This window comes from Ammodytes marinus (assembly GCF_949987685.1).
Source record: "Ammodytes marinus genome assembly, chromosome: 17".
Lineage (NCBI taxonomy): Eukaryota > Metazoa > Chordata > Actinopteri > Uranoscopiformes > Ammodytidae > Ammodytes > Ammodytes marinus.
This window is the reverse complement of record NC_137221.1, coordinates 23317466-23342408: the sequence shown is the minus strand read 5'-3', so window position 1 is coordinate 23342408 and position 24943 is coordinate 23317466. Positions and strand designations below refer to the sequence as shown.

At 40.9% G+C, this 24943-nt stretch overlaps 2 protein-coding genes across 2 annotated transcripts; both read right to left on the bottom strand.

The window, feature by feature from the left end:
- Window positions 1-132: 132 nt before the first annotated feature.
- LOC307264618 (complement C1q-like protein 4) lies at window positions 133-3782 on the bottom strand. Its single transcript, XM_080046060.1, has 4 exons — window positions 3622-3782; window positions 1395-1457; window positions 735-866; window positions 133-630 (listed from the first exon to the last, which is right to left on the bottom strand). Exons 1-4 carry the CDS (start codon window positions 3710-3712, stop codon window positions 359-361), a joined length of 558 nt encoding a protein of 185 aa, XP_079902186.1. The 5' UTR covers window positions 3713-3782; the 3' UTR covers window positions 133-358.
- Window positions 3783-9766: 5984 nt separating this feature from the next.
- LOC307263882 (complement C1q-like protein 4) lies at window positions 9767-13500 on the bottom strand. The gene is made up of 4 exons (XM_080045168.1): window positions 13340-13500; window positions 11115-11177; window positions 10373-10504; window positions 9767-10268 (listed from the first exon to the last, which is right to left on the bottom strand). Exons 1-4 carry the CDS (start codon window positions 13428-13430, stop codon window positions 9997-9999), a joined length of 558 nt encoding a protein of 185 aa, XP_079901294.1. The 5' UTR covers window positions 13431-13500; the 3' UTR covers window positions 9767-9996.
- Window positions 13501-24943: the final 11443 nt, after the last annotated feature.

The following is a 24943-nucleotide window of genomic DNA, read 5'->3' as shown; positions in this document are numbered from 1 at the left end:
CAAAGTGTTTAAAGGCTCTGAGCAATAAAAACTTCTGTCTGGTTTTATAACGCCTTAAAGCAATTGTTTGTTGTTGCTTTGAAACTGCTAATATTTAAATGACACCAACAATATTAACGAAATATCCAGAGATGCTTTGCAGTGATTTTTAATGACAAAGGAATCAGACCAATTACATGGCACGCAATGTCAGCTGCAGATTTGAACTTTTATGACTTATATGCTTTTATATGAAGGAAAATGAGAAGTTAACTTTTGCTGCAGTTATTCAGATTAAGATAATGATCTTTTAAGCACCAGAATTATTAAAGAAATGAAAAACCTGCATTAACATCATGTAGGTGAAGATGTTTGCGTGTTACATGGTGAAAAGCAGATGCCCACTGAAGGTGGTGTGGTGATTTTGACTGTCATGCACTTTTGAGCCTTGCCACAGACGCACAAACACAGTATCTCCCTTCTCTAGGAGCAGCGTGGCGCCTTGAGAAGAGTCTGCATGGGTCGGCTGCGTCCCATATGTGATGAAGATGTGCTCCGAGTTCTTCACCAACACAGCGGAAGTAGAACCTCCGGGTTGAAGGATGTGCCACTCGAAGTGATAGGCTCCTTTCAGCGGCGCAGTGAAGGCACCTGTGGAACGTTTGTTTAATAGAGATTCAACTGTTTTCGCCATCGGCCAAAATTGAAATGTTTAGTTCATTCAATTTAATAATTGAAATGTCTATTTAAGGTACCTGTTTGTGGGCAGTAAGCGTTTCCAATGTTGGTAACGACGTACTTGAAGACCAGGGTAGTGTGTTCCTTAAAGGGTCCAATGTCTTGACCGCCACCAGCCACCAGAGAGGCCGAGAAAGCCACCTGTTTACCTGAGAGAGAGAGAGAGAGAGAGAGCTATGTGTATAAATAGCCTTTCTAAATTAATACGTTTTCAGGTGAGATTTAAACTGAGCTGATTCTGTGTGTCTATGTTAATGTCAGGGGGTGACATGTTCCATAGTCTCGGGCAGCAACTGTTGTGCGATCACCCCAAAGGTTGTATCTTGACCGTGGGACTTTAAAATAAGTTGCTTGGATGACCACAGTTACCTGCTGTCACTTTATCAAGATTTTTTTTAGGAAGAAGCGCATGTTGCAGCTGTTTCAATGAAAAAGGAGCAGCATAACTAAATGCCCTTTTCCCCAGTTCAGTATGGACTCTAGGTACAGATAGTAAGAACCAAAAATTCAAATTTGCTATTTTTTCTAAGTATCTGTCAGATACAAATAGTTATAATCAGATCAGTGAGGTCCCATTGTTTGACTGGATGTGAATTTAACTGTTAAAAGATTTGTCGTAGACTTTGACAATAAACTAAATAAAAATAAACTCCCGGAGACGTGATTAATCCACAAACCTTGCAGCTGTTTCTTCAGCTTCTCAACCTCAGTCTGCTGATCCTCCAGTTTCGCTGCTTGTACTGGAAAAAAATAGAATAAAACATTTTTGGAATTATAAATGATTGTGTTAATGAAAAAGATAGTTACTTAAAGAGCACCTATTATTCTGTTTTTCAGTCTAACTTTGCTACTGCAGTTTAGCCTCCCTGCAAAAAATTTCTGTTTAGAGCCTAAACTCAACTCTCTTTAAGACCCTGCCCTATGTCCCCATCTGCCCTCTGCCAATCACCGGGTATGCTCTGATTGGCCAGGTTCTCTCATAGTAACCGGATAGCAACAGGCACCGCCCCCTAGCTTCACCTTCCACTGAGCGGACTGCAGTGAGAGCGCGGGTAGATTTGAACAGACAGGGAGAGGGCGGGACAGGGACAGGTCTGAGCGTGTAGCAGCAGGTAGCAGAAAAACAGCAGGTAGCAGAAAAACCAATAGTATCCAGCTGCATCCCCAAAGAACAATACTGAGGCTGGGCGGAAGTACTGAGGCTGGGCGGAAGAAAATAAAAATAAATTTCAAACGTTATTTAGATTAAGTTCAGGCTTCACAGCTGGGTGGTTAGGGTTAGGGCAAGGGGATAGGGAGAGGTTAGAATATATATAGATAGAACATTAGATTATGTTCAGGCATCACAGCTGGGTGGTTAGGGTTAGGGCAAGGGGACAGGGAGAGGTTAGATTATAGATAGAACATTAGATTAGCCACGGTGCTAGCTCCACTCGGCTAACGGAACACCGCAGCGGCCATCTTGAGAAGGTCACATCAAACAATAAAAAAGACCGCAGACTAAATTTGTGTAATTTATATTGTTTTGAGGATTAGGTTCAGGCATCACAGCTGGGTGGTTAGGGTTAGGGCAAGTGAGTGACGTATCAGCAGACATGTTATGGAAACTAAATAGTCAAAAATCACGTCTGTCACATCACTTCCGCCCAGCCTCAGTACTTCCGCCCAGCCTCAGTATTGTTCTCCGGGGCTGCAGCTAGACTCTATTCAGAAAAACCATACATGGAAAATACACTTGGCACATGCGAACAGCAACAAAGTTTCGCGGCTGTGCACAGCCACCCCAGAAAGTAAGGAGGGAATACTTCTAAAATGCATGAACATCATTATTTGACACTTTGGTATCATTTATAACATTTATAGATCAGAAAAAACGAAAAAGCACAACAGGTGCTCTTTAAATGCAATAATGTTGCATAGACCGCCTTTAACCAAAATACTACATATCATAAGAAAGAAGGCAATACAAAGGAATTGGTGTAAAGCTGAAGCACATACTGTAAAATAATGAAAACATATTAAAAGAGAGATTAGTTTATATTATGGAGAAAACGACCTTCCTAGAAAAAGAGAAGAAAAAAACCCAGATAAAGTTTGAGAGAGAGCGGGAGAGAGAGAGACACACAGAGAGGGAGAGGGGGAGAGAAAGACAGAGGGAGGGAGAGACAGCGAGAGCAATGTAAATTCACAATTTAAGGTAGTTTTTCTTAAATCATGAAAATATTTTCTGAATGATAAATCTTCAAATATTAAAAGTTTAACTGAGCTGTACCTTCTCCAAAAAAAAACATTTATCTTAAACCAAAATGATGTTTGACAGGTAAAAGTAAAGATATATTTGCTACACTTCCCTGTCATGTAAACAAGATACTGACGTGACGCACCATGTGACCAGATATGAAGCACTTTAGTTTTGACTAATAACTCATGAACTGCGAGGCACAGATATAAATTCATTCTACACAGCTACAGGTTTAAACACTGCCACTTGTCTTGTCTGTAGACTGAACTGCAACCAAATCCCCTCTGTATATTCACACATTAACAGTTTGGCCACCATGGTTAAAGTTAGTAACATGATATGTATTCTGTATATCTGTCAGGAGCAGAAGCAGCTTTCAACACAAACATGTTCTACTATCTGTCACATGGACCTGGACGTTTTTTCTCAATGTATTAACACAGGAAAGGACCAAATACTTAGTCACTCAGTCAACATTCTATCCTATAGGATATTTTATATATATATATATATATATATATATATATATATATATATATATATATATATATATATATATATATATAAATATTCTGAACTGACATAACTTTACATGGTTGTAAATCAGTGGTTTTTAGAGTTTCTAATGTAATTAATTATCTGATTAAAACGTATCACTTTACCTCTATTCTCTTTCACAATCTCCTTCAGAAAAGCATGGAGACCACACTCAACACCCACCAGCTCGCTCAGTTGCTTTTCCATTGAGGCCATGTTCCTTCTCTGTTCTTCTGTCAGATGAACTGTGTCAGTGTTAACCTGAGTGACACTTATATAGAAGGGAGAATAAGATTTTGTCTTACCCTTGTTTACTGTCACACGGTATAGTTTTGCCTTCAGGGTTTTCTGTCAGAATTCCAACCACTCCTCCATTATAGATTTGAGATTAGGCATTCTGGATTCAACTGAACTTGGGTTGGGCATTGATTACATTACATTTAATAATATATCATTATTCTTGGCAGCCATACGGTTATCCTCTCTTGACTCCATGGAGGGTTTGGCTTCGGGCAGAAAGCAATGACACTAAACTGCCACTTTTCTCTCCCATGGGCTGTAAGTTAAGTTTATTTATTTACCGTATTTTCCGCACTATAAACCGCACTGGACTATAAACCGCAGGTGTTATAATGTTTAATTACCATATGTAAGAGTTTGTGCACAGAGGGGATTGTCGGGAAAGAGATGGTTGCTTGAGGAAGCTCCCATTTATTAACATTTCAACAAACAAGTTGCATATTTGCATAACGTAGCCTATTCAAGTGTTACCATTTAGTGCAATAGTAGCTACTAGGGATGGGCACGAGTGTTTTCGCTACTCGTGTGATCGCTTGCATTCCTCTCGTTAAACTTTTTTCTATTTTTAGAACGCAACGCATCTGTCTGCAGAACAACGGTTCACCGCAATAAAGCGCTCAATGCTTATGTCAAACAGTCACAGTTGCCATATGATATTAAGGATTTGTTTCCACAAGTTTAAAACACATGTTCCTCACTGAAAGTAATTAAATAGACGGGCCACAATGTAAACCGATCGAGTAGGTCTGCGGTGGGGAGAAAAAAAGAGAAAAAAGGCATGGGCTGTAGTTGTAACAAAAATAAAATAGCCTAAGAAAAGCAGCAAATGATATACAATGATTGTCCTACAATTTAAATACATATAAATAACTCACCAAAGCAGATAGTTGTATATCCAACCGCGTAATGCTCACTCCGTGTCCGTGAATAATTACCGCGACTAATTACTCATTAACGGAACGTTACACTGGTCGGTTTTTGAATCGTATACCCCCATATTCCCTATTGAAGGCTTCTTAACTATTGTTGGCTCGGAGCGAATGTGCCTGAAGTAAGCCTTGCTAACTGAGAGTAACAGGTGTCATCTCCCCTTTTTATAAATGTAACTTTATCATCTGCTTTGAAATGATTGGACAGTTATATTCCTGAAAATGTTCTGGAGAAGAAAGGAGAGACCGTGTTCAGCTCCGCGGTGCCGTGAAGAACACAGGCTGCGCTGCGGTGGCACGGAGGTGGCAGTTATTTGCAGTTGCTGTTTGACACAACGCTCAGTTTATTGCACTTGCATCAAAATATTACATTTTGTTAAACTTTATTTTATCCGTTTTGTACGGTGGCGCTGAGCATTCACCAAATAAAAAAAAGTTTCACAGCTAATGTAGCCGTTAGTACACTCAGGATCTCGTAATTACGAGAAAAGATCTCGTAATTACGAGATAAGGATCTCGTAATTACGAGATAAAGATCTACAGTAATACAGTATAGCCTATACTCATTGTCATGCCCTCCTTGTAGAAGTTCTAATGTGTTTGTATGAGTCAAGGATCACACCGAGTTTAAACGACTGCATTTAATCAAAGCATTCAATAAAACTGCGCTCCGATACAGTAACACACAGGAGGTAAAAGTGAACTAGCCCACCGGGCATTCTGATTGGATGAGGCAACACAGTACGGTGGCTCCGGTGGCTCATAATGAACAAACTGCATATAATTTAACCAAATGCTAATATGGCCATAATTACGAGATAATTATCTCGTAATTACGAGATCTTTTCTCGTAATTACGAGATCCTGAGTGTGCAAACGGCTACATTAGCTGTGAAACTTTTTTTTATTTGGTGAATGCTCAGCGCCACCGTAGTTTTGTGCCGTTTTGTACACGTATATAACATATAACATTTTAAAATAGGGGCGACCCGCCAGCCTAAAGGCTACAGACAAAAAAAAAAAAAAAAAATTTTCCTCATCCACCAATCGCATTCATTTGAAACGAGGAGTACTCGATTACTAACGTCCATCCCTAGTAGCTACAGAACATAATACTGTAATAACAGGGTCAAAAAATGGGGAAAAGGTCGTGGCTTATAGTCCGAAAATTACGGTAAATTACACAAGGTACATCGACAATCATTATTCACATCTCCCCTCTGACCACACTCCAGAGGGGGTCCTCACACAGGGTCAGCCATAGACCCACCACTGGTTGGTCAGTGGAGCAGTGCAGTTGGAGGCTGTTGAACCCTCCACCAATAAGAGCTGAGGCACTAGACGCTGGTAGAGCCCTCCCGCAGCAGAGCAGCAGCCCTTCCCCTACCCACTCATTCACATCAGTTGTTCTGCCCTACTGCACTCCACTGTGCTCCAGACCTGTTGTGCTGTGTGTCTCTCTGCCATAATGCAGAGCTGGCTTGTTCTCTGTCAGAGTGGCTCACTAGCAGGGGCTCAGCTTTGGTGAGCTCAGTTGCGCGCCAGAGACATGTGTAAAGAGTCGTGTTGTTTGGAATGAGGTGATGTGAACTGTTTAGCTCATGTGACTGTGGAAACGGTGTCTCAGCGATGGAAAATGTTGCCATAAATACACATAGTTTTGTAGGTTGTTGCCTATGAATGGGACAAGAGCTCTTGAGTTTTGGTCAATGTGGTCACTGAATGCATTTTGTGTGAAATGAATGAAAAATGATCCACAGTTTGGACACATGGACTTCTGTATCGCTGACTGTGTGAAGTGTTTTCGACATGTGAATGAATTCCTTTTCTTACATGTCGGGGCGTGTTGTTACAAATATGTTCAGGCCGTGGGAAAGAACAGTGATAGTTTAGGTTCAGTGATCTCTATCGGAAGCCACACCCTCTCCATGGAATCAAGAAAGGATAACAGTATGGCTGACAGTTATGTTTCTGTCACAGTGTTAGGAGAATGATTTAATACTTCACTCATCATCTGCGTCTGACTTTTTTTGGCGTCCGTGTTAACACACTACAGCAGCCACGCCTCCCTGTCTTGCTCTGTCTAGTTTACGTGGCCTCATTGAACAAGGTTCCCAGACTCCTGTGGTTTAGATGTTATCTACTTGATGAGAATCTGAATGATTGCTGGCAGACAGCCTTTCAAAGTCAAGTAAACATCATAAAAATGAATAACAGCCTTTGCTGAACTAATGTTGCAACATGTGATTTAATAGGGCTCATTCAGATGATTTCATAACCTGTTCATCTCTCCTAGTAGTACAGCCCTCAGGTCAAACACACCTCCGCAATTGACCTGTGAGAAAAACATTTTCTTCTCACAGCTCAAAAACAACATACATAAAGTACTTTATCAAAATAAATTATGTGGTATTCATTACAATTAAACAGTATATACTGTAGGCCTAATAAATCAAATCAAATCAAATTTATTTATATAGCCCAAAATATCACAAATAGCAATTTGCCTCAGTGGGCTTTACAATCAAACACAATAAAAACACAGTGAAACAATCCATAAAAGATAAAAATGTCCATAGTGAGAATGTAGGTAGATTTCGATAAGATGTCCATAGACTTCAGAAGCTGCCAGACAAAGGGCCACACCGTCACTCGTCCTTCAAGTCACCATCACTCTTCATGATGTAACCTGAAGAATAACGAGGAGACAACCAAGGAGTCACACATACAGACATAGGGAAATGTGAGGTGGGAGGAAGAAGAGGGATATCATCCGCTAGAGTCTGGCAGATGAGATCCCGAATGAATAGAATAACTTATCTAGCGAATAGACGGTCAACTGTTCATGACGAACGGGACCCGCAGTAGGAGGGAGCAGGATCCAGGGTGTCCAATCAGCACACAGGACCTGCATGCGAAGAGAGGACGGAGGGAGGAGCTATGGCTCAGAAGTTTGGGAGATAATAATAAAAAAATAAAAAGAAGAAAAAAAAACTAGGGCCCGAGAGGCCCCCCCCGCTACTGTTTCTTTATTTATTTAGGGTTGCTTTTTAGTTGTAGGTTTTTCTATTTCTGTTTGAGGAGAACATTTGGGAGTTCATGTATGCAATTTTGAAAGAATTGGCAAAATGAATAAACAAAACTGCAAAAGCCTCTTTCGGTATTCGGTTTCGGCCTTTCGGCCAACTGTTTAATTTTATTCGGTTTCGGCCAATAATTTTCATTTCGGTGCATCCCTATGTGAGACTAGCAATTTTTAATAAGGCTGCACAGATTTCATTGGCAATCTTATTTCGATGCAGCAATTAAAATTGAACCTATACTGTACTTTTATGTATAGGCTGTTTTAAGATCATAATGTCTGATCCTTTGTTGTCTTGTCTGTTTTGCACTGTGTTGGACTATAGAAACAACGTTACGCTTTTTTAATGTATACAACTACACACAAATAAGACAAATAAAATAACCTCAAATCATCAAGAGGCTGTTGCTACCATATAGGCACTGTAGAGTACAGTGAAATGCTTCCAGGTTCTTAACACTAGCAACTGCACTGGATTTTTCCAAAGACCCTTCATTAATGACTTCATTAAAAGTTCTTGTTATTAATGGCTTGAAATAAATCGAGAGCTGCAGTGCATTTTTGATCACCCAATATTAGATTCATTAGTTATAAAGCCATTATAAAGGCTGCCTTATTTGAAATGGTACGCTGCCATGGCTGTCGTGTGTGTGTGTGTGTGTGTGTCACTCCTATTCTAACCTCTCCTTGTCCCTTTACCCTTACTTCCCAGCTGTGATGCCTGAACCTAATCGCCAATTTCAGGATCATCCTATTTGGTGCAATATTAACCTGGGAACATTGGGATGAGCCCTGTGTTTTCCAGTCCACGGTTTCTGTAAACGTGAAGAGACGTGACATCGCTGCCACCGCCGCCTCTGTCACAAAACACGGTCACGGATACGTCAAGATTCAGATCCACACGTTTGCATTGTAAGTCTTGTTTTCTAATGTTTTCAAACTTCTTCATTACCCGCCATAATCAATTAAATGAGAAGCAATATCTGGTTACTATTTATTATTGTAAGACGGCATACCTATCGTGTATAACCCACTAGCTATCAAGTGATAACGGCTCATTTTTGTTAGCATCCTATTTTGTAAGATACATCTGATATTGGCATATTGGGTAATTTATAAGGATGTTTACTGTGTACCCGATTTTAATAAGTGAAGTCTTAATGTTACCCATCATGTAACCTCTTGTTCAATGCACCACTAAATATATATTTATAATTATCTGATAACATACGGAACGTCCTCTGTACATTAAGTTTATTAGTTTTAGCTTGGTGTTCTTAATTCTATTCAAATCTACATGAATATTGTTTTGTAACATTCTATCCTTTCAATAGCTAAGGGCCAATTTGCAGCCACAGTGTTGCCACAACATTTCACACAAAAGTTAATTAGGTTTAACAAATGTTTATAGGTTGTCCGTACTTCTGGTTTTACTCATGTGAACTGCACAATCTGCTTTTTCTACAGGCTCATCTTGGCAGTCCTGCATTTCAACCATAATGGCAGCTGAGAGGTTACTTGAACCAGTGAAGGTAAGGCTTTTCTTGCAGTTCGCCAGGTCAGGCCCTGTTAAAGGAATAGCTCGACATTTTTGGATTTTGAAACTTTTTTGCCTCACTCTCCGGTCTCTCAAGTAGAGCTGACATTAAACTGCTGCATTATAATCAAACCAACATATAATAAAGATATCTATAGTATGCAAGTGAATCTATAACTTAGGCGGCTGTGGCTCAGGTGGTTAAGCGGGTTGGCCAACGATCCAAGGGTTGGCAGTTCGATCCCCGCCCGGCCACCTGTGTCATGCTTGTTGTGTCCATGGGCAAGACACTTCACCCACCTTGCCTTGTGTGAATAAAAACTTCTGTCTGCTTTTATAACGCCTTAAAGCAATAGTTTGTTGTTGCTTTGAAACTGCTAATATTTAAATGACACCAACAATATTAACGAAATATCCAGAGATGCTTTGCAGTGATTTTTAATGACAAAGGAATCAGACCAATTACATGGCACGCAATGTCAGCTGCAGATTTGAACTTGTATGACTTATATGCTTTTATATGAAGGAAAATGAGAAGTTAACTTGACTTAGCTGCAGTTATTCAGATTAAGATAATGATCTTTTAAGCACCAGAATGATTAAAGAAATGAAAAACCTGCATCAACATCATGTAGGTGAAGATGTTTGCGTGTTACATGGTGAAAAGCAGATGCCCACTGAAGGTGGTGTGGTGATTTTGACTGTCATGCACTTGTGAGCCTTGCCACAGACGCACAAACACAGTATCTCCCTTCTCTAGGAGCAGCGTGGCGCCTTGAGAAGAGTCTGCATGGGTCGGCTGCGTCCCATATGTGATGAAGATGTGCTCCGAGTTCTTCACCAACACAGCGGAAGTAGAACCTCCGGGTTGAAGGATGTGCCACTCGAAGTGATAGGCTCCTTTCAGCGGCGCAGTGAAGGAACCTGTGGAACGTTTGTTTAATAGAGATTCAACTGTTTTCGCCATCGGCCAAAATTGAAATGTTTAGTTCATTCAATTTAATAATTGAAATGTCTATTTAAGGTACCTGTTTGTGGGCAGTAAGCGTTTCCAATGTTGGTAACGACGTACTTGAAGACCAGGGTAGTGTGTTCCTTAAAGGGTCCAATGTCTTGACCGCCACCAGCCACCAGAGAGGCCGAGAAAGCCACCTGTTTACCTGAGAGAGAGAGAGAGAGAGAGAGAGAGAGAGAGAGAGAGAGAGAGAGAGAGAGAGAGAGAGAGAGAGAGAGAGAGAGAGAAAGAGAGAGAGAGAGAGAGAGAGTGCTATGTGTATAAATAGCCTTTCTAAATTAATACGTTTTCAGGTGAGATTTAAACTGAGCTGATTCTGTGTGTCTATGTTAATGTCAGGGGGTGACATGTTCCATAGTCTCGGGCAGCAACTGTTGTGCGATCACCCCAAAGGTTGTATCTCGACCGTGGGACTTTAAAATAAGTTGCTTGGATGACCACAGTTACCTGCTGTCACTTTATCAAGATTTTTTTTAGGAAGAAGCGCATGTTGCAGCTGTTTCAATGAAAAAGGAGCAGCATAACTAAATGCCCTTTTCCCCAGTTCAGTATGGACTCTAGGTACAGATAGTAAGAACCAAAAATTCAAATTTGCTATTTTTTCTAAGTATCTGTCAGATACAAATAGTTATAATCAGATCAGTGAGGTCCCATTGTTTGACTGGATGTGAATTTAACTGTTAAAAGATTTGTCGTAGACTTTGACAATAAACTAAATAAAAATAAACTCCCGGAGACGTGATTAATCCACAAACCTTGCAGCTGTTTCTTCAGCTTCTCAACCTCAGTCTGCTGATCCTCCAGTTTCGCTGCTTGTACTGGAAAAAAATAGAATAAAACATTTTTGGAATTATAAATGATTGTGTTAATGAAAAAGATAGTTACTTAAAGAGCACCTATTATTCTGTTTTTCAGTCTAACTTTGCTACTGCAGTTTAGCCTCCCTGCAAAAAATTTCTGTTTAGAGCCTAAACTCAACTCTCTTTAAGACCCTGCCCTATGTCCCCATCTGCCCTCTGCCAATCACCGGGTATGCTCTGATTGGCCAGGTTCTCTCATAGTAACCGGATAGCAACAGGCACCGCCCCCTAGCTTCACCTTCCACTGAGCGGACTGCAGTGAGAGCGCGGGTAGATTTGAACAGACAGGGAGAGGGCGGGACAGGGACAGGTCTGAGCGTGTAGCAGCAGGTAGCAGAAAAACAGCAGGTAGCAGAAAAACCAATAGTATCCAGCTGCATCCCCAAAGAACAATACTGAGGCTGGGCGGAAGTACTGAGGCTGGGCGGAAGAAAATAAAAATAAATTTCAAACGTTATTTAGATTAAGTTCAGGCTTCACAGCTGGGTGGTTAGGGTTAGGGCAAGGGGATAGGGAGAGGTTAGAATATATATAGATAGAACATTAGATTATGTTCAGGCATCACAGCTGGGTGGTTAGGGTTAGGGCAAGGGGACAGGGAGAGGTTAGATTATAGATAGAACATTAGATTAGCCACGGTGCTAGCTCCACTCGGCTAACGGAACACCGCAGCGGCCATCTTGAGAAGGTCACGTCAAACAATAAAAAAGACCGCAGACTAAATTTGTGTAATTTATATTGTTTTGAGGATTAGGTTCAGGCATCACAGCTGGGTGGTTAGGGTTAGGGCAAGTGAGTGACGTATCAGCAGACATGTTATGGAAACTAAATAGTCAAAAATCACGTCTGTCACATCACTTCCGCCCAGCCTCAGTACTTCCGCCCAGCCTCAGTATTGTTCTCCGGGGCTGCAGCTAGACTCTATTCAGAAAAACCATACATGGAAAATACACTTGGCACATGCGAACAGCAACAAAGTTTCGCGGCTGTGCACAGCCACCCCAGAAAGTAAGGAGGGAATACTTCTAAAATGCATGAACATCATTATTTGACACTTTGGTATCATTTATAACATTTATAGATCAGAAAAAACGAAAAAGCACAACAGGTGCTCTTTAAATGCAATAATGTTGCATAGACCGCCTTTAACCAAAATACTACATATCATAAGAAAGAAGGCAATACAAAGGAATTGGTGTAAAGCTGAAGCACATACTGTAAAATAATGAAAACATATTAAAAGAGAGATTAGTTTATATTATGGAGAAAACGACCTTCCTAGAAAAAGAGAAGAAAAAAACCCAGATAAAGTTTGAGAGAGAGCGGGAGAGAGAGAGACACACAGAGAGGGAGAGGGGGAGAGAAAGACAGAGGGAGGGAGAGACAGAGAGACAGCGAGAGCAATGTAAATTCACAATTTAAGGTAGTTTTTCTTAAATCATGAAAATATTTTCTGAATGATAAATCTTCAAATATTAAAAGTTTAACTGAGCTGTACCTTCTCCAAAAAAAAACATTTATCTTAAACCAAAATGATGTTTGACAGGTAAAAGTAAAGATATATTTGCTACACTTCCCTGTCATGTAAACAAGATACTGACGTGACGCACCATGTGACCAGATATGAAGCACTTTAGTTTTGACTAATAACTCATGAACTGCGAGGCACAGATATAAATTCATTCTACACAGCTACAGGTTTAAACACTGCCACTTGTCTTGTCTGTAGACTGAACTGCAACCAAATCCCCTCTGTATATTCACACATTAACAGTTTGGCCACCATGGTTAAAGTTAGTAACATGATATGTATTCTGTATATCTGTCAGGAGCAGAAGCAGCTTTCAACACAAACATGTTCTACTATCTGTCACATGGACCTGGACGTTTTTTCTCAATGTATTAACACAGGAAAGGACCAAATACTTAGTCACTCAGTCAACATTCTATCCTATAGGATATTTTATATATATATATATATATATATATATATATATATATATATATATATATATATATATATAAATATTCTGAACTGACATAACTTTACATGGTTGTAAATCAGTGGTTTTTAGAGTTTCTAATGTAATTAATTATCTGATTAAAACGTATCACTTTACCTCTATTCTCTTTCACAATCTCCTTCAGAAAAGCATGGAGACCACACTCAACACCCACCAGCTCGCTCAGTTGCTTTTCCATTGAGGCCATGTTCCTTCTCTGTTCTTCTGTCAGATGAACTGTGTCAGTGTTAACCTGAGTGACACTTATATAGAAGGGAGAATAAGATTTTGTCTTACCCTTGTTTACTGTCACACGGTATAGTTTTGCCTTCAGGGTTTTCTGTCAGAATTCCAACCACTCCTCCATTATAGATTTGAGATTAGGCATTCTGGATTCAACTGAACTTGGGTTGGGCATTGATTACATTACATTTAATAATATATCATTATTCTTGGCAGCCATACGGTTATCCTCTCTTGACTCCATGGAGGGTTTGGCTTCGGGCAGAAAGCAATGACACTAAACTGCCACTTTTCTCTCCCATGGGCTGTAAGTTAAGTTTATTTATTTACCGTATTTTCCGCACTATAAACCGCACTGGACTATAAACCGCAGGTGTTATAATGTTTAATTACCATATGTAAGAGTTTGTGCACAGAGGGGATTGTCGGGAAAGAGATGGTTGCTTGAGGAAGCTCCCATTTATTAACATTTCAACAAACAAGTTGCATATTTGCATAACGTAGCCTATTCAAGTGTTACCATTTAGTGCAATAGTAGCTACTAGGGATGGGCACGAGTGTTTTCGCTACTCGTGTGATCGCTTGCATTCCTCTCGTTAAACTTTTTTCTATTTTTAGAACGCAACGCATCTGTCTGCAGAACAACGGTTCACCGCAATAAAGCGCTCAATGCTTATGTCAAACAGTCACAGTTGCCATATGATATTAAGGATTTTTTTCCACAAGTTTAAAACACATGTTCCTCACTGAAAGTAATTAAATAGACGGGCCACAATGTAAACCGATCGAGTAGGTCTGCGGTGGGGAGAAAAAAAGAGAAAAAAGGCATGGGCTGTAGTTGTAACAAAAATAAAATAGCCTAAGAAAAGCAGCAAATGATATACAATGATTGTCCTACAATTTAAATACATATAAATAACTCACCAAAGCAGATAGTTGTATATCCAACCGCGTAATGCTCACTCCGTGTCCGTGAATAATTACCGCGACTAATTACTCATTAACGGAACGTTACACTGGTCGGTTTTTGAATCGTATACCCCCATATTCCCTATTGAAGGCTTCTTAACTATTGTTGGCTCGGAGCGAATGTGCCTGAAGTAAGCCTTGCTAACTGAGAGTAACAGGTGTCATCTCCCCTTTTTATAAATGTAACTTTATCATCTGCTTTGAAATGATTGGACAGTTATATTCCTGAAAATGTTCTGGAGAAGAAAGGAGAGACCGTGTTCAGCTCCGCGGTGCCGTGAAGAACACAGGCTGCGCTGCGGTGGCACGGAGGTGGCAGTTATTTGCAGTTGCTGTTTGACACAACGCTCAGTTTATTGCACTTGCATCAAAATATTACATTTTATTAAACTTTATTTTATCCGTTTTGTACGGTGGCGCTGAGCATTCACCAAATTAAAAAAAGTTTCACAGCTAATGTAGCCGTTAGTACACTCAGGATCTCGTAATTACGAGAAAAGATCTCGTAATTACGAGATAAGGATCTCGTAATTACGAGATAAAGATCTACAGTAATACAGTATAGCCTATACCAGGGGTTTTCAAAGTGTGAGAGAGTGAGCCCCCCCTCAGAGAACACATTTCAGCGGAGCCCCCCCCCCCCCCAAAAAAAAAAACATGTTTTTGAAACATTCTAAACATTTTTGTGCGTTTTTAAACACATTTAATACATTTTAACATCTTAATCCAGTGTTTTAATCCTGCTTCCTTTAAGCATGGATACTACTGACTGAGTGTGCATTGGAGTGAGAAAGATAGGCAGACAGACTTGCCCAAATTATTGACTAGTTAAATGTCATTCACACACCCAGTGTTTTTTCACTAGTGCCTCCAATGTCCTGCTGGAGGAGAATAGCAGCCAGTGGAGAACCAGACCCTCCTAGGGGGGTCCGGGGGTATGCCCCCCTGGGAGATTTTTTTTCACCTTTTTAAAGTGAAATGCATGAATCTGGTGCACTTTGAGAGGACAATTAAGAGGCTAAATATGAGGAATTTTGTGTGAACAAATAATTTGGAGACACTGGGTCTGATGAATTATAAGCTATTGAAGAAGGACACATGGATTTTCCATAAAAATATTAATTTAAAATAAACAAAATGTATGCAGGGTCCTCTGGGTTGGGCTTGGTGCTCTTTTTCTTTAACGAGACCTATTTCTCTGTAATTTACTGAATGCATTTAAATGCAGTGAGGGGAACGAAGCAGAAGAACTTTTGTCCAGCTATGCCGTGATCTTAGTATAAAAAAGAAAAACTAAAATTTTTTTTTTTTTTTTTTTTTTTTTTTTTTTTTAGTTTTTCTTTTTTTTTACATATTCATCCGCGCCCCCCCTGCCATAACCCCGCGCCCCCCATGGGGGGCGCGCCCCACAGTTTGAAAACCGCTGGCCTATACTCATTGTCATGCCCTCCTTGTAGAAGTTCTAATGTGTTTGTATGAGTCAAGGATCACACCGAGTTTAAACGACTGCATTTAATCAAAGCATTCAATAAAACTGCGCTCCGATACAGTAACACACAGGAGGTAAAAGTGAACTAGCCCACCGGGCATTCTGATTGGATGAGGCAACACAGTAGCCTACGGTGGCTCCGGTGGCTCATAATGAACAAACTGCATATAATTTAACCAAATGCTAATATGGCCATAATTACGAGATAATTATCTCGTAATTACAAGATCTTTTCTCGTAATTACGAGATCCTGAGTGTGCAAACGGCTACATTAGCTGTGAAACTTTTTTTTATTTGGTGAATGCTCAGCGCCACCGTAGTTTTGTGCCGTTTTGTACACGTATATAACATATAACATTTTAAAATAGGGGCGACCCGCCAGCCTAAAGGCTACAGACAAAAAAAAAAAAAATTTTCCTCATCCACCAATCGCATTCATTTGAAACGAGGAGTACTCGATTACTAACGTCCATCCCTAGTAGCTACAGAACATAATACTGTAATAACAGGGTCAAAAAATGGGGAAAAGGTCGTGGCTTATAGTCCGAAAATTACGGTAAATTACACAAGGTACATCGACAATCATTATTCACATCTCCCCTCTGACCACACTCCAGAGGGGGTCCTCACACAGGGTCAGCCATAGACCCACCACTGGTTGGTCAGTGGAGCAGTGCAGTTGGAGGCTGTTGAACCCTCCACCAATAAGAGCCGAGGCACTAGACACTGGTGGAGCCCTCCCGCAGCAGAGCAGCAGCCCTTCCCCTACCCACTCATTCACATCAGTTGTTCTGCCCTACTGCACTCCACTGTGCTCCAGACCTGTTGTGCTGTGTGTCTCTCTGTCATAATGCAGAGCTGGCTTGTTCTCTGTCAGAGTGGCTCACTAGCAGGGGCTCAGCTTTGGTGAGCTCAGTTGCGCGCCAGAGACATGTGTAAAGAGTCGTGTTGTTTGGAATGAGGTGATGTGAACTGTTTAGCTCATGTGACTGTGGAAACGGTGTCTCAGCGATGGAAAATGTTGCCATAAATACACATAGTTTTGTAGGTTGTTGCCTATGAATGGGACAAGAGCTCTTGAGTTTTGGTCAATGTGGTCACTGAATGCATTTTGTGTGAAATGAATGAAAAATGATCCACAGTTTGGACACATGGACTTCTGTATCGCTGACTGTGTGAAGTGTTTTCGACATGTGAATGAATTCATTTTCTTACATGTCGGGGCGTGTTGTTACAAATATGTTCAGGCCGTGGGAAAGAACAGTGATAGTTTAGGTTCAGTGATCTCTATCGGAAGCCAAACCCTCTCCATGGAATCAAGAAAGGATAACAGTATGGCTGACAATTATGTTTCTGTCACAGTGTTAAGGGAATGATTTAATACTTCACTCATCATCTGCGTCTGACTTTTTTTGGCGTCCGTGTTAACACACTACAGCAGCCACGCCTCCCTGTCTTGCTCTGTCTAGTTCACGTGGCCTCATTGAACAAGGTTCCCAGACTCCTGTGGTTTAGATGTTATCTACTTGATGAGAATCTGAATGATTGCTGGCAGACAGCCTTTCAAAGTCAAGTAAACGTCATAAAAATGAATAACAGCCTTTGCTGAACTAATGTTGCAACGTGTGATTTAATAGGGCTCATTCAGATGATTTCATAACCTGTTCATCTCTCCTAGTAGTACAGCCCTCAGGTCAAACACACCTCCGCAATTGAGCTGTGAGAAAAAAAACGTTTCTCACAGTTCAAAAACAACATACATAAAGTACTTTATCAAAATAAATTCTGTGGTATTCATTACAATTAAACAGTATATACTGTAGGCCTAATAAATCAAATCAAATCAAATCAAATTTATTTATATAGCCCAAAATATCACAAATAGCAATTTGCCTCAGTGGGCTTTACAATCAAACACAATAAAAACACAGTGAAACAATCCATAAAAGATAAAAATGTCCACAGTGAGAATGTAGGTAGATTTCGATAAGATGTCCATAGACTTCAGAAGCTGCCAGACAAAGGGCCACAACGTCACTCGTCCTTCAAGTCACCATCACTCTTCATGATGTAACCTGAAGAATAACGAGGAGACAACCAAGGAGTCACACATACAGACATAGGGAAATGTGAGGTGGGAGGAAGAAGAGGGATATCATCCGCTAGAGTCTGGCAGATGAGATCCCGAATGAATAGAATAACTTATCTAGCGAATAGACGGTCAACTGTTCATGACGAACGGGACCCGCAGTAGGAGGGAGCAGGATCCAGGGTGTCCAATCAGCACACAGGACCTGCATGCGAAGAGAGGACGGAGGGAGGAGCTATGGCTCAGAAGTTTGGGAGATAATAATAAAAAAATAAAAAGAAGAAAAAAAAAACTAGGGCCCGAGAGGCCCCCCCGCCACGGCCCGCCCCGCGGTGGAGCCCGAGAGGCCCCCCCGCCACGGCCCGCCCGCCCCCCCACGCCGACGGGAGACTCACCACCAATGGGACCACGCCAGCCAAGCAATCCCCGTGCCCCCCCCCCCCCGCATTCACACCACCCTCACCCTATGGGGAAGCCAGGTCACCACCAACCCAAACTGAGTCTTTCCAACCCTGGCTTCCCCTCGATCTAAGTTAAAAACACCCCTAGGTCTAAGTTAAAAACACCCCTAGATCTAAGTTAAAAACACCCCTAGGTCTAAGTTAAAAACACCCCTAGATCTAAGTTAAAAACACCCCTCGATCTAAGTTAAAAACACTCCTAGATCTAAGTTAAAAACACTCCTAGGTCTAAGTTAAAAACACCCCTAGGTCTAAGTTAAAAACACCCCTAGATCTAAGTTAAAAACACCCCTAGATCTAAGTTAAAAACACCCCCGACCCCAAGCTGCAGGCCACCCCATGAGAGGGCACGGAGAACAGTCATACAGCGGTGTAAACAATACCTAGACTGAGACCCTCCCTCTGCAGAAAGGGACTATAATTTATTTAAAAGTTTGGCTGTATGGTATGGTATATGTAGGTATGTTTTAAGTTTGGATTTAAACTCCTCAACAGAGTTAGATTGTCTTATGGCTGCTGGGAGATTGTTCCATAAAAAAGGAGCCCGACAGGAGAAGGCCCTGCTGCCCGCAGTCTTTTTAACTCTGGGGACACACAGGAGCCCTGTATTCCTAGAGCGAAGTGCCCTGGGAGGGACATAGGTTGCTATGAGACTAGACAAGTATGAAGGTGCAAGCCCATTTACAGCTTTGTAAGTCAGAAGCAGCACTTTAAAGTCCGATCTGACATGCACCGGGAGCCAGTGAAGGGAGGCCAATATTGGTGTGATATGGTCAAATTTTCTGGTTTTTGTTAAAATCCTGGCTGCAGAATTTTGAACCTTTTGTAAGCTTTTAGTAGCTGCCTTAGGCAACCCAGAAAATAATACATTACAGTAATCCAGTCTAGAGGACACAAATGCGTGTATTAAGATTTCTGCATCAGACATGGACAGACTAGATCTAATTTTAGCTATATTTCTAAGGTGAAAAAAGGCTGTTTTAGTGGTTTCTTTAATGTGTTTATCAAATGAAAGGTGGGAATCAAAGATAACACCCAGATTTTTGGCAGCAGAACTCTGAGAGATAACGCAATTATCTAGATTTATTGATGGTTGATTTAATTGATTTACATATTGAGGGGAGCTAATTACTAGCAGTTCAGTTTTGTCAGAGTTCAGGAGGAGGAAGTTTTTAGTCATCCAGCTTTTAACAGCAAATAGACATGCCTCTAGATTACTAATTTGAGTAGTGTCATCAACGTTTACGGGGACATAAAGCTGAGTATCATCAGCATAGCAGTGGAAATTAATTCCATAACTGCGTATAATTTGGCCTAAGGGTGCTAGGTATAATGAAAATAACAAAGGTCCTAATACCGATCCCTGTGGTACACCATGTTTAATTTTTGAGAATATAGAATTAGTGTTATTATAAGAAACGCAGTTAATTCTTTCAGATAGGTAGGATTTTAACCAGGCAAGGGCTAAATCAGGTAAGGGCAAATCACAATTCATCCGTGCATACTCTATCTATCCACTGTATTCAGTGTTTCCCCTATCCCTGTTTTGGGGATTCGGCCCAAAGACAATGATAGGAATATGATTTATTGTGTTGTTGTGCTTAATAACAACCTTAGTAATCTATCTACGATCTCTTTACACATAGAACAGGTTTTATTTTATTAAAAATGTATCTAATCTATGTGCAGTAGTGTCTACTACTGTGTTGCATTGCTCTCTCTTCTGTTTTGTGAAGGGCGGGGCTACACCGCCGACACACACCCACTAATGCACACACACACAAACACACACACACACACACACACACACACACACACAGTCAGAGTAGAGAACTACTCGCGTTACGTTGAAGTGCAAGAAAGTCCAAAAGTGAACGAGTAAATTATAAATTGAGTGACGTCGACCCCAACCGTCTGAAAAGCTGGTTTCATAACATATGTTCTTGTTAAACTGTTAAAATGTAGTCTGTGGTGAAGAGCAAAACTATGTTTTATCTGAGTATTTATTTAAAAAAATTGGCTTTGCCCATTTGATTCTATTTGATCATAAATACCAATAAACTAAGGAATTACAAAGTCTGACAGATGTGAATGTACTGTGTGAACCTGCAGCAATGTCCTGTTGTGACACCTGTTACCTGAAAGAAACAAGATCCAACTAGTTTATATTAACAATGATTCCTCATCACAAGGTTCCCACGTTTGTGTTGTGTGTGTGTGTGTGTGTGTGTGTGTGTGTGTGTGTGTGTGTGTGTGTGTGTGTGTGTGTGTGTGTGTGTGTGTGTGTGTGTGTGTCAGTGGTCAGTGGTTTGTGATGGTTTGATTTTCCATCAGGTTTTTTTGGGAGGCTATCCCCTCGAGTGGCGGCCGAGTGAACACATTTCAGCCCTGGCGTTACATCAGTGTTGGGTGAGATGATGAAACCGACAGAATGTGCCCTCAGTATAAAGGCACAGAGCCGGACCTCCTGACCGCTGGGATTGTCCATCCGTGTGTCTTTTCTCTCTCTCTTTCTCTCCCTCTCTCTTTACAGTGCAGTGGATGATTTCATAGACTTTCATCCTCTGTTTCGGACTGGCCTCTCTTTACTTCTAACTTTCTCCCAAAGCCATTTTCTATTTGTATTTCGATGCCGTCTTCTTTGCTACTTTAGGTCAGCTTTACAGTGTTGTATAGCTGGTCTCAGAGCAGTGGTCACCCCCCTTAAGGCATTTATTATTTTAAAAACCTCTCAGCCTGAACGTGTTGTTTTTTATACCAGTACATTTCTACAGGGTTTTGAATCACATAAAAAAAAATTTCCTTCGGATAAATATTCTTCAAAAGTACTCTTCCCAACGTTTGAGAGTGGAAACGCAAATATTGCCTTTGTACTTAATTCCCTGTCTGTCTGTTACTTTATGTTGCACCGTTGTTGCCTAACAGGTCTCTCTTGAGAACGAGACCACGTGTCTCAATGACATTACCTGTATAAATAAGGTTATATATGTTGGTTAATAAAATAAAAGAGCGCTGGGATTTAAAAATTGTCAGACTTTGCGTTTTCTTTACCAAGATAGAAATAAACTCATCCTAAGAGATGTGACAGTGGGTCATATTTAGGGCAAATACAATGAGGTCATTTGGTTTTAGATTTGACTGGAATGGCTCCATTTGCTGTGAGCGAGGGCTGTGTGAATGGTCAGCGGTGGCTGCTGTCTGTGGGAGTGTTGAGATGACATCAATCAGCTGGGAGGAAGTTTCCTCGCTTGCAGAAACAAGAGGCACATTTTTCTTTCTCAATGTTAATTTGTCACATAGAACTGTGTGCTTACACACCTCCCAAGGGGAAATGATAGCGGGCCTGTCTCCCCCCCAATCACACAGGCCCCTCCACGCTTCTACAGCCGGTCCCTTTTAATAAATCACCTGGGGGAAAAGATTGCACATCTCGCGGGGAAATTTAGACACAAAATCCTCCCACGGAGTTCCAGCATGGGTCATGCTGATACAGGAGGCTGCTTAAATTAGCATTTGTTTGTCTTTATCCAAGCAATTATTTAAAAGATAACCAAAACTGGACTTCTCAACATGACCTACTCTAACAATACTCGAGGGTATGCTGTGCTTCAACTGTCTTTTTTAATTGACAGCTCCATCCTAATTTCACTTTTTTTTTGTTTCTTTCTGTAACAGAGCAGTTCATTTTTGTTGTGCATGCTCTCAAAATGTGTCTAGGGCTTATTCACTCCTATTCAGTTCACTATAGCAGCACATGGAGCAACTGGGGACTTCACATGCAATGAGCGCAGGTAATCCATCAGAGTGAATGTGAAAAAAACAACGACCACTCTCTTGAAAAGGCTTGCCATCACATTATGAGTGGAAGTGTTTTATAGTTTCTACACTTTTTCCACGTTGTGATTCAAAAACACTGTAGGAGATGAAATAGAGGGGGGTCCACTCACTCTTTCTTCCTGCTACGCTGATTTTTTCTTTCACCTAAAACAACCCCTTCAACAATACATAACTTCCCTATGGTCACATCTGCTTACCCTTTCACAAATGCACCTTGCATCATAAATGTGAATGTACTTTCTACATGTACAGTAGTTCTCATGTCTACGGAAGCCCCTAACTTATCTTGTGATCACAGGGTTACGGAAAAGTCCGGTTATGTCCATTTAGAGAGTTCTGTACATGTTGGACTCAGCATGGAGTTATAGTTAAAGTCACGATAGGGATCTTCAACATTCATAGACTAGAATGTTTTTTTGGACCAGGCATTACATATGTTTAATAATGCTGTGAAAACGGCCTATTTAACACGGGAGTCAATGAGAAATCGCTATGTTTTGGTACCACCTCTTAGTGGCCACTCTGTGAACTACATGTTGTGTCACTTCCGCATTGACTACTGGTAGAACACGCTGTGGATCGGGCTTGGTTTAAACCATACTACTAGCTGTAGTTTGGTCTGGCTGTGTGAGACTAGCTTAACTAACCATCTGGGTTGGATGGGACAGGTTTGTCAATCTCTCTAGAGCAAACTATTGCCAAGAGAGCGAATAATTGTATTTCCCAAAATGTCAAGCTACTCCTTTAATGATCCGTCATTGTGTGCCCAATGTCAAACTTAAAAATGAAAATTAAATAAACATATGACTTCTATATTTAGTAAATGATGATGACAAATTGTATTTTTTAAATCAATAAGTATGTTTTAAATCCATTAACACTGCTTGTATTTCTTGTTACAGGTCAGGAACTTGAGCTTTCGGAGATGGAACCAGTGTTCTCTGGTTTTATGCAGTATAAGGAATATTCATAACCTGACACTATGTGAGCCGTCACAGCTGTCAAAAGTGCGTAGTTAAATTGATCAGAAGATATGGATTGTAAAAATAGATGATAAGAGAAAATGTCAAAAAAAAAATCAAGATTAACTTTGTTTTAAATTGATATTCAGAGTGATGTTCTTTTGTTTGATATGTACACATTAGCTGAAGAAAAGAAAAAAAAATCTCACACAAGATGACGAAAGCCTAGCAGACTATAGCCTATACAGCGGATGTAAAACAGAATCCCATCTGATCCGTGTCACATTAGAATGCGAACTGCTTCTGTGTAAAAAAAAAACATCACGGTCCCCAGAAGAAACACAGGTTGTGTGTTTGCAGCTTTTTATTAATTATGCTGTGCTCCCATGTTGTGCCCAGCTGAGGAGGAATCAATGTGTCTTGTGACCCGCTCCCAGACGCCAAAAACTCTGATTTTTTTTCTGAAAAAATGCAATTATTTCAATCCCGGAGAAACAATTGACTTCTCTCAAATGTAATTAAATATGACAAAAAAAGAGCAAAACTGCAAATGAACAATGAACAAAAGCTCCAGATTGATTGGCAAGGGTGGAACCCGCCGAGAACACACACGCACGCATGCACTCACACACGCACGCACGCACGCACACACACACACACACAGAGGTTTGCATGTCTGGTGGTATTTGATAGGGCTACCATGACCATATATCCTCAATCCTTAATGAAATGCCTTTGTCTTCTTCACATGCTCATAAATGTGTGGGGAAATGCTTCAGACTTCATCACATTTAATTTCCCCCTCAATCACACCCAGCACATGAACCAAAAGGTTAACAAATGTTTAACAAACACAAATGAATGGGACATCAGGTCATCTATTCTGAAGGTATGTCAGTGGGAGCAATTCCTACAACATGGCCAGGTGTTTGGAACAGACCTCCCCACCCCCTTTTACAGGTCCCATGTTATACAATGTAGAGCAGCGTGCATGCTGCTTAATTAGAGCAAGGGCTCCGACAGAAAGGCCTGGCGAAGGGGGATACATGTTGCCATGATAAATGCTGGGATCACAATGCAGCTTTGTCAGTGTGTCAGCGTCACTTTTTCACCTTGGGCGCTGAAATGTTGTGTGGGGCTTTTTGGATGCTTTGAGTGCTGTCCTCCTGTGTTGTGTGAGTGGTTGGAAGGTGCCAGTGGGTGTGGGTTGAGGTGTGTGTGTGTCATTTGGGTTAGGAAAAAAAGCCAGAAGCTTCAGCCTAAGGCCAAACAATGACAGTCTTTTGGTATTGATCCAAAACCCTCTTGCTGAACCATTTTATGTTCAGTTATGGGCAGGAAACTGTTACATGTTGCTTTTTTAAAGCAATAGTGTGTAACTTCTGTTGCGTCCATGAGGAATTCTGAGTCATTACTACAACGCTGCCGGTACATCAACGCATGGAATCACGCATGGAATTTACACCTTCTGCTGTACATCCAGGTGTTTTCTTAGCAGTAGAATCAACAGCTGAAACATTTATTTGGCTCTTTCTGGAATTTTTCTGAGATCCTGTGCCAGTGTCGGAGGGGTGGGGGGGAGGGGGGAGCGACACCAGTTTGTAAACGCTGCCATACTGAGAAATACTGAGAGAGTTTTGTGGAGCTGATAGGCTTAATCAACTCTGTGT

Excerpts from the sequence above, each read along its gene's own strand:
- LOC307264618 (XM_080046060.1), bottom strand. The coding sequence starts at position 3,712 with ATGGCCTCAATGGAAAAGCAACTGAGCGAGCTGGTGGGTGTTGAGTGT. Across the intron at positions 1,458-3,621 it reads GATTGTGAAAGAGAATAGAG|TACAAGCAGCGAAACTGGAG; the intron begins GTAAAGTGATAC and ends ATTTTTTTCCAG. Across the intron at positions 867-1,394 it reads GCTGAAGAAACAGCTGCAAG|GTAAACAGGTGGCTTTCTCG; the intron begins GTTTGTGGATTA and ends TCTCTCTCTCAG.
- LOC307263882 (XM_080045168.1), bottom strand. The coding sequence starts at position 13,430 with ATGGCCTCAATGGAAAAGCAACTGAGCGAGCTGGTGGGTGTTGAGTGT. Across the intron at positions 11,178-13,339 it reads GATTGTGAAAGAGAATAGAG|TACAAGCAGCGAAACTGGAG; the intron begins GTAAAGTGATAC and ends ATTTTTTTCCAG. Across the intron at positions 10,269-10,372 it reads CGCTTACTGCCCACAAACAG|GTTCCTTCACTGCGCCGCTG; the intron begins GTACCTTAAATA and ends AACGTTCCACAG.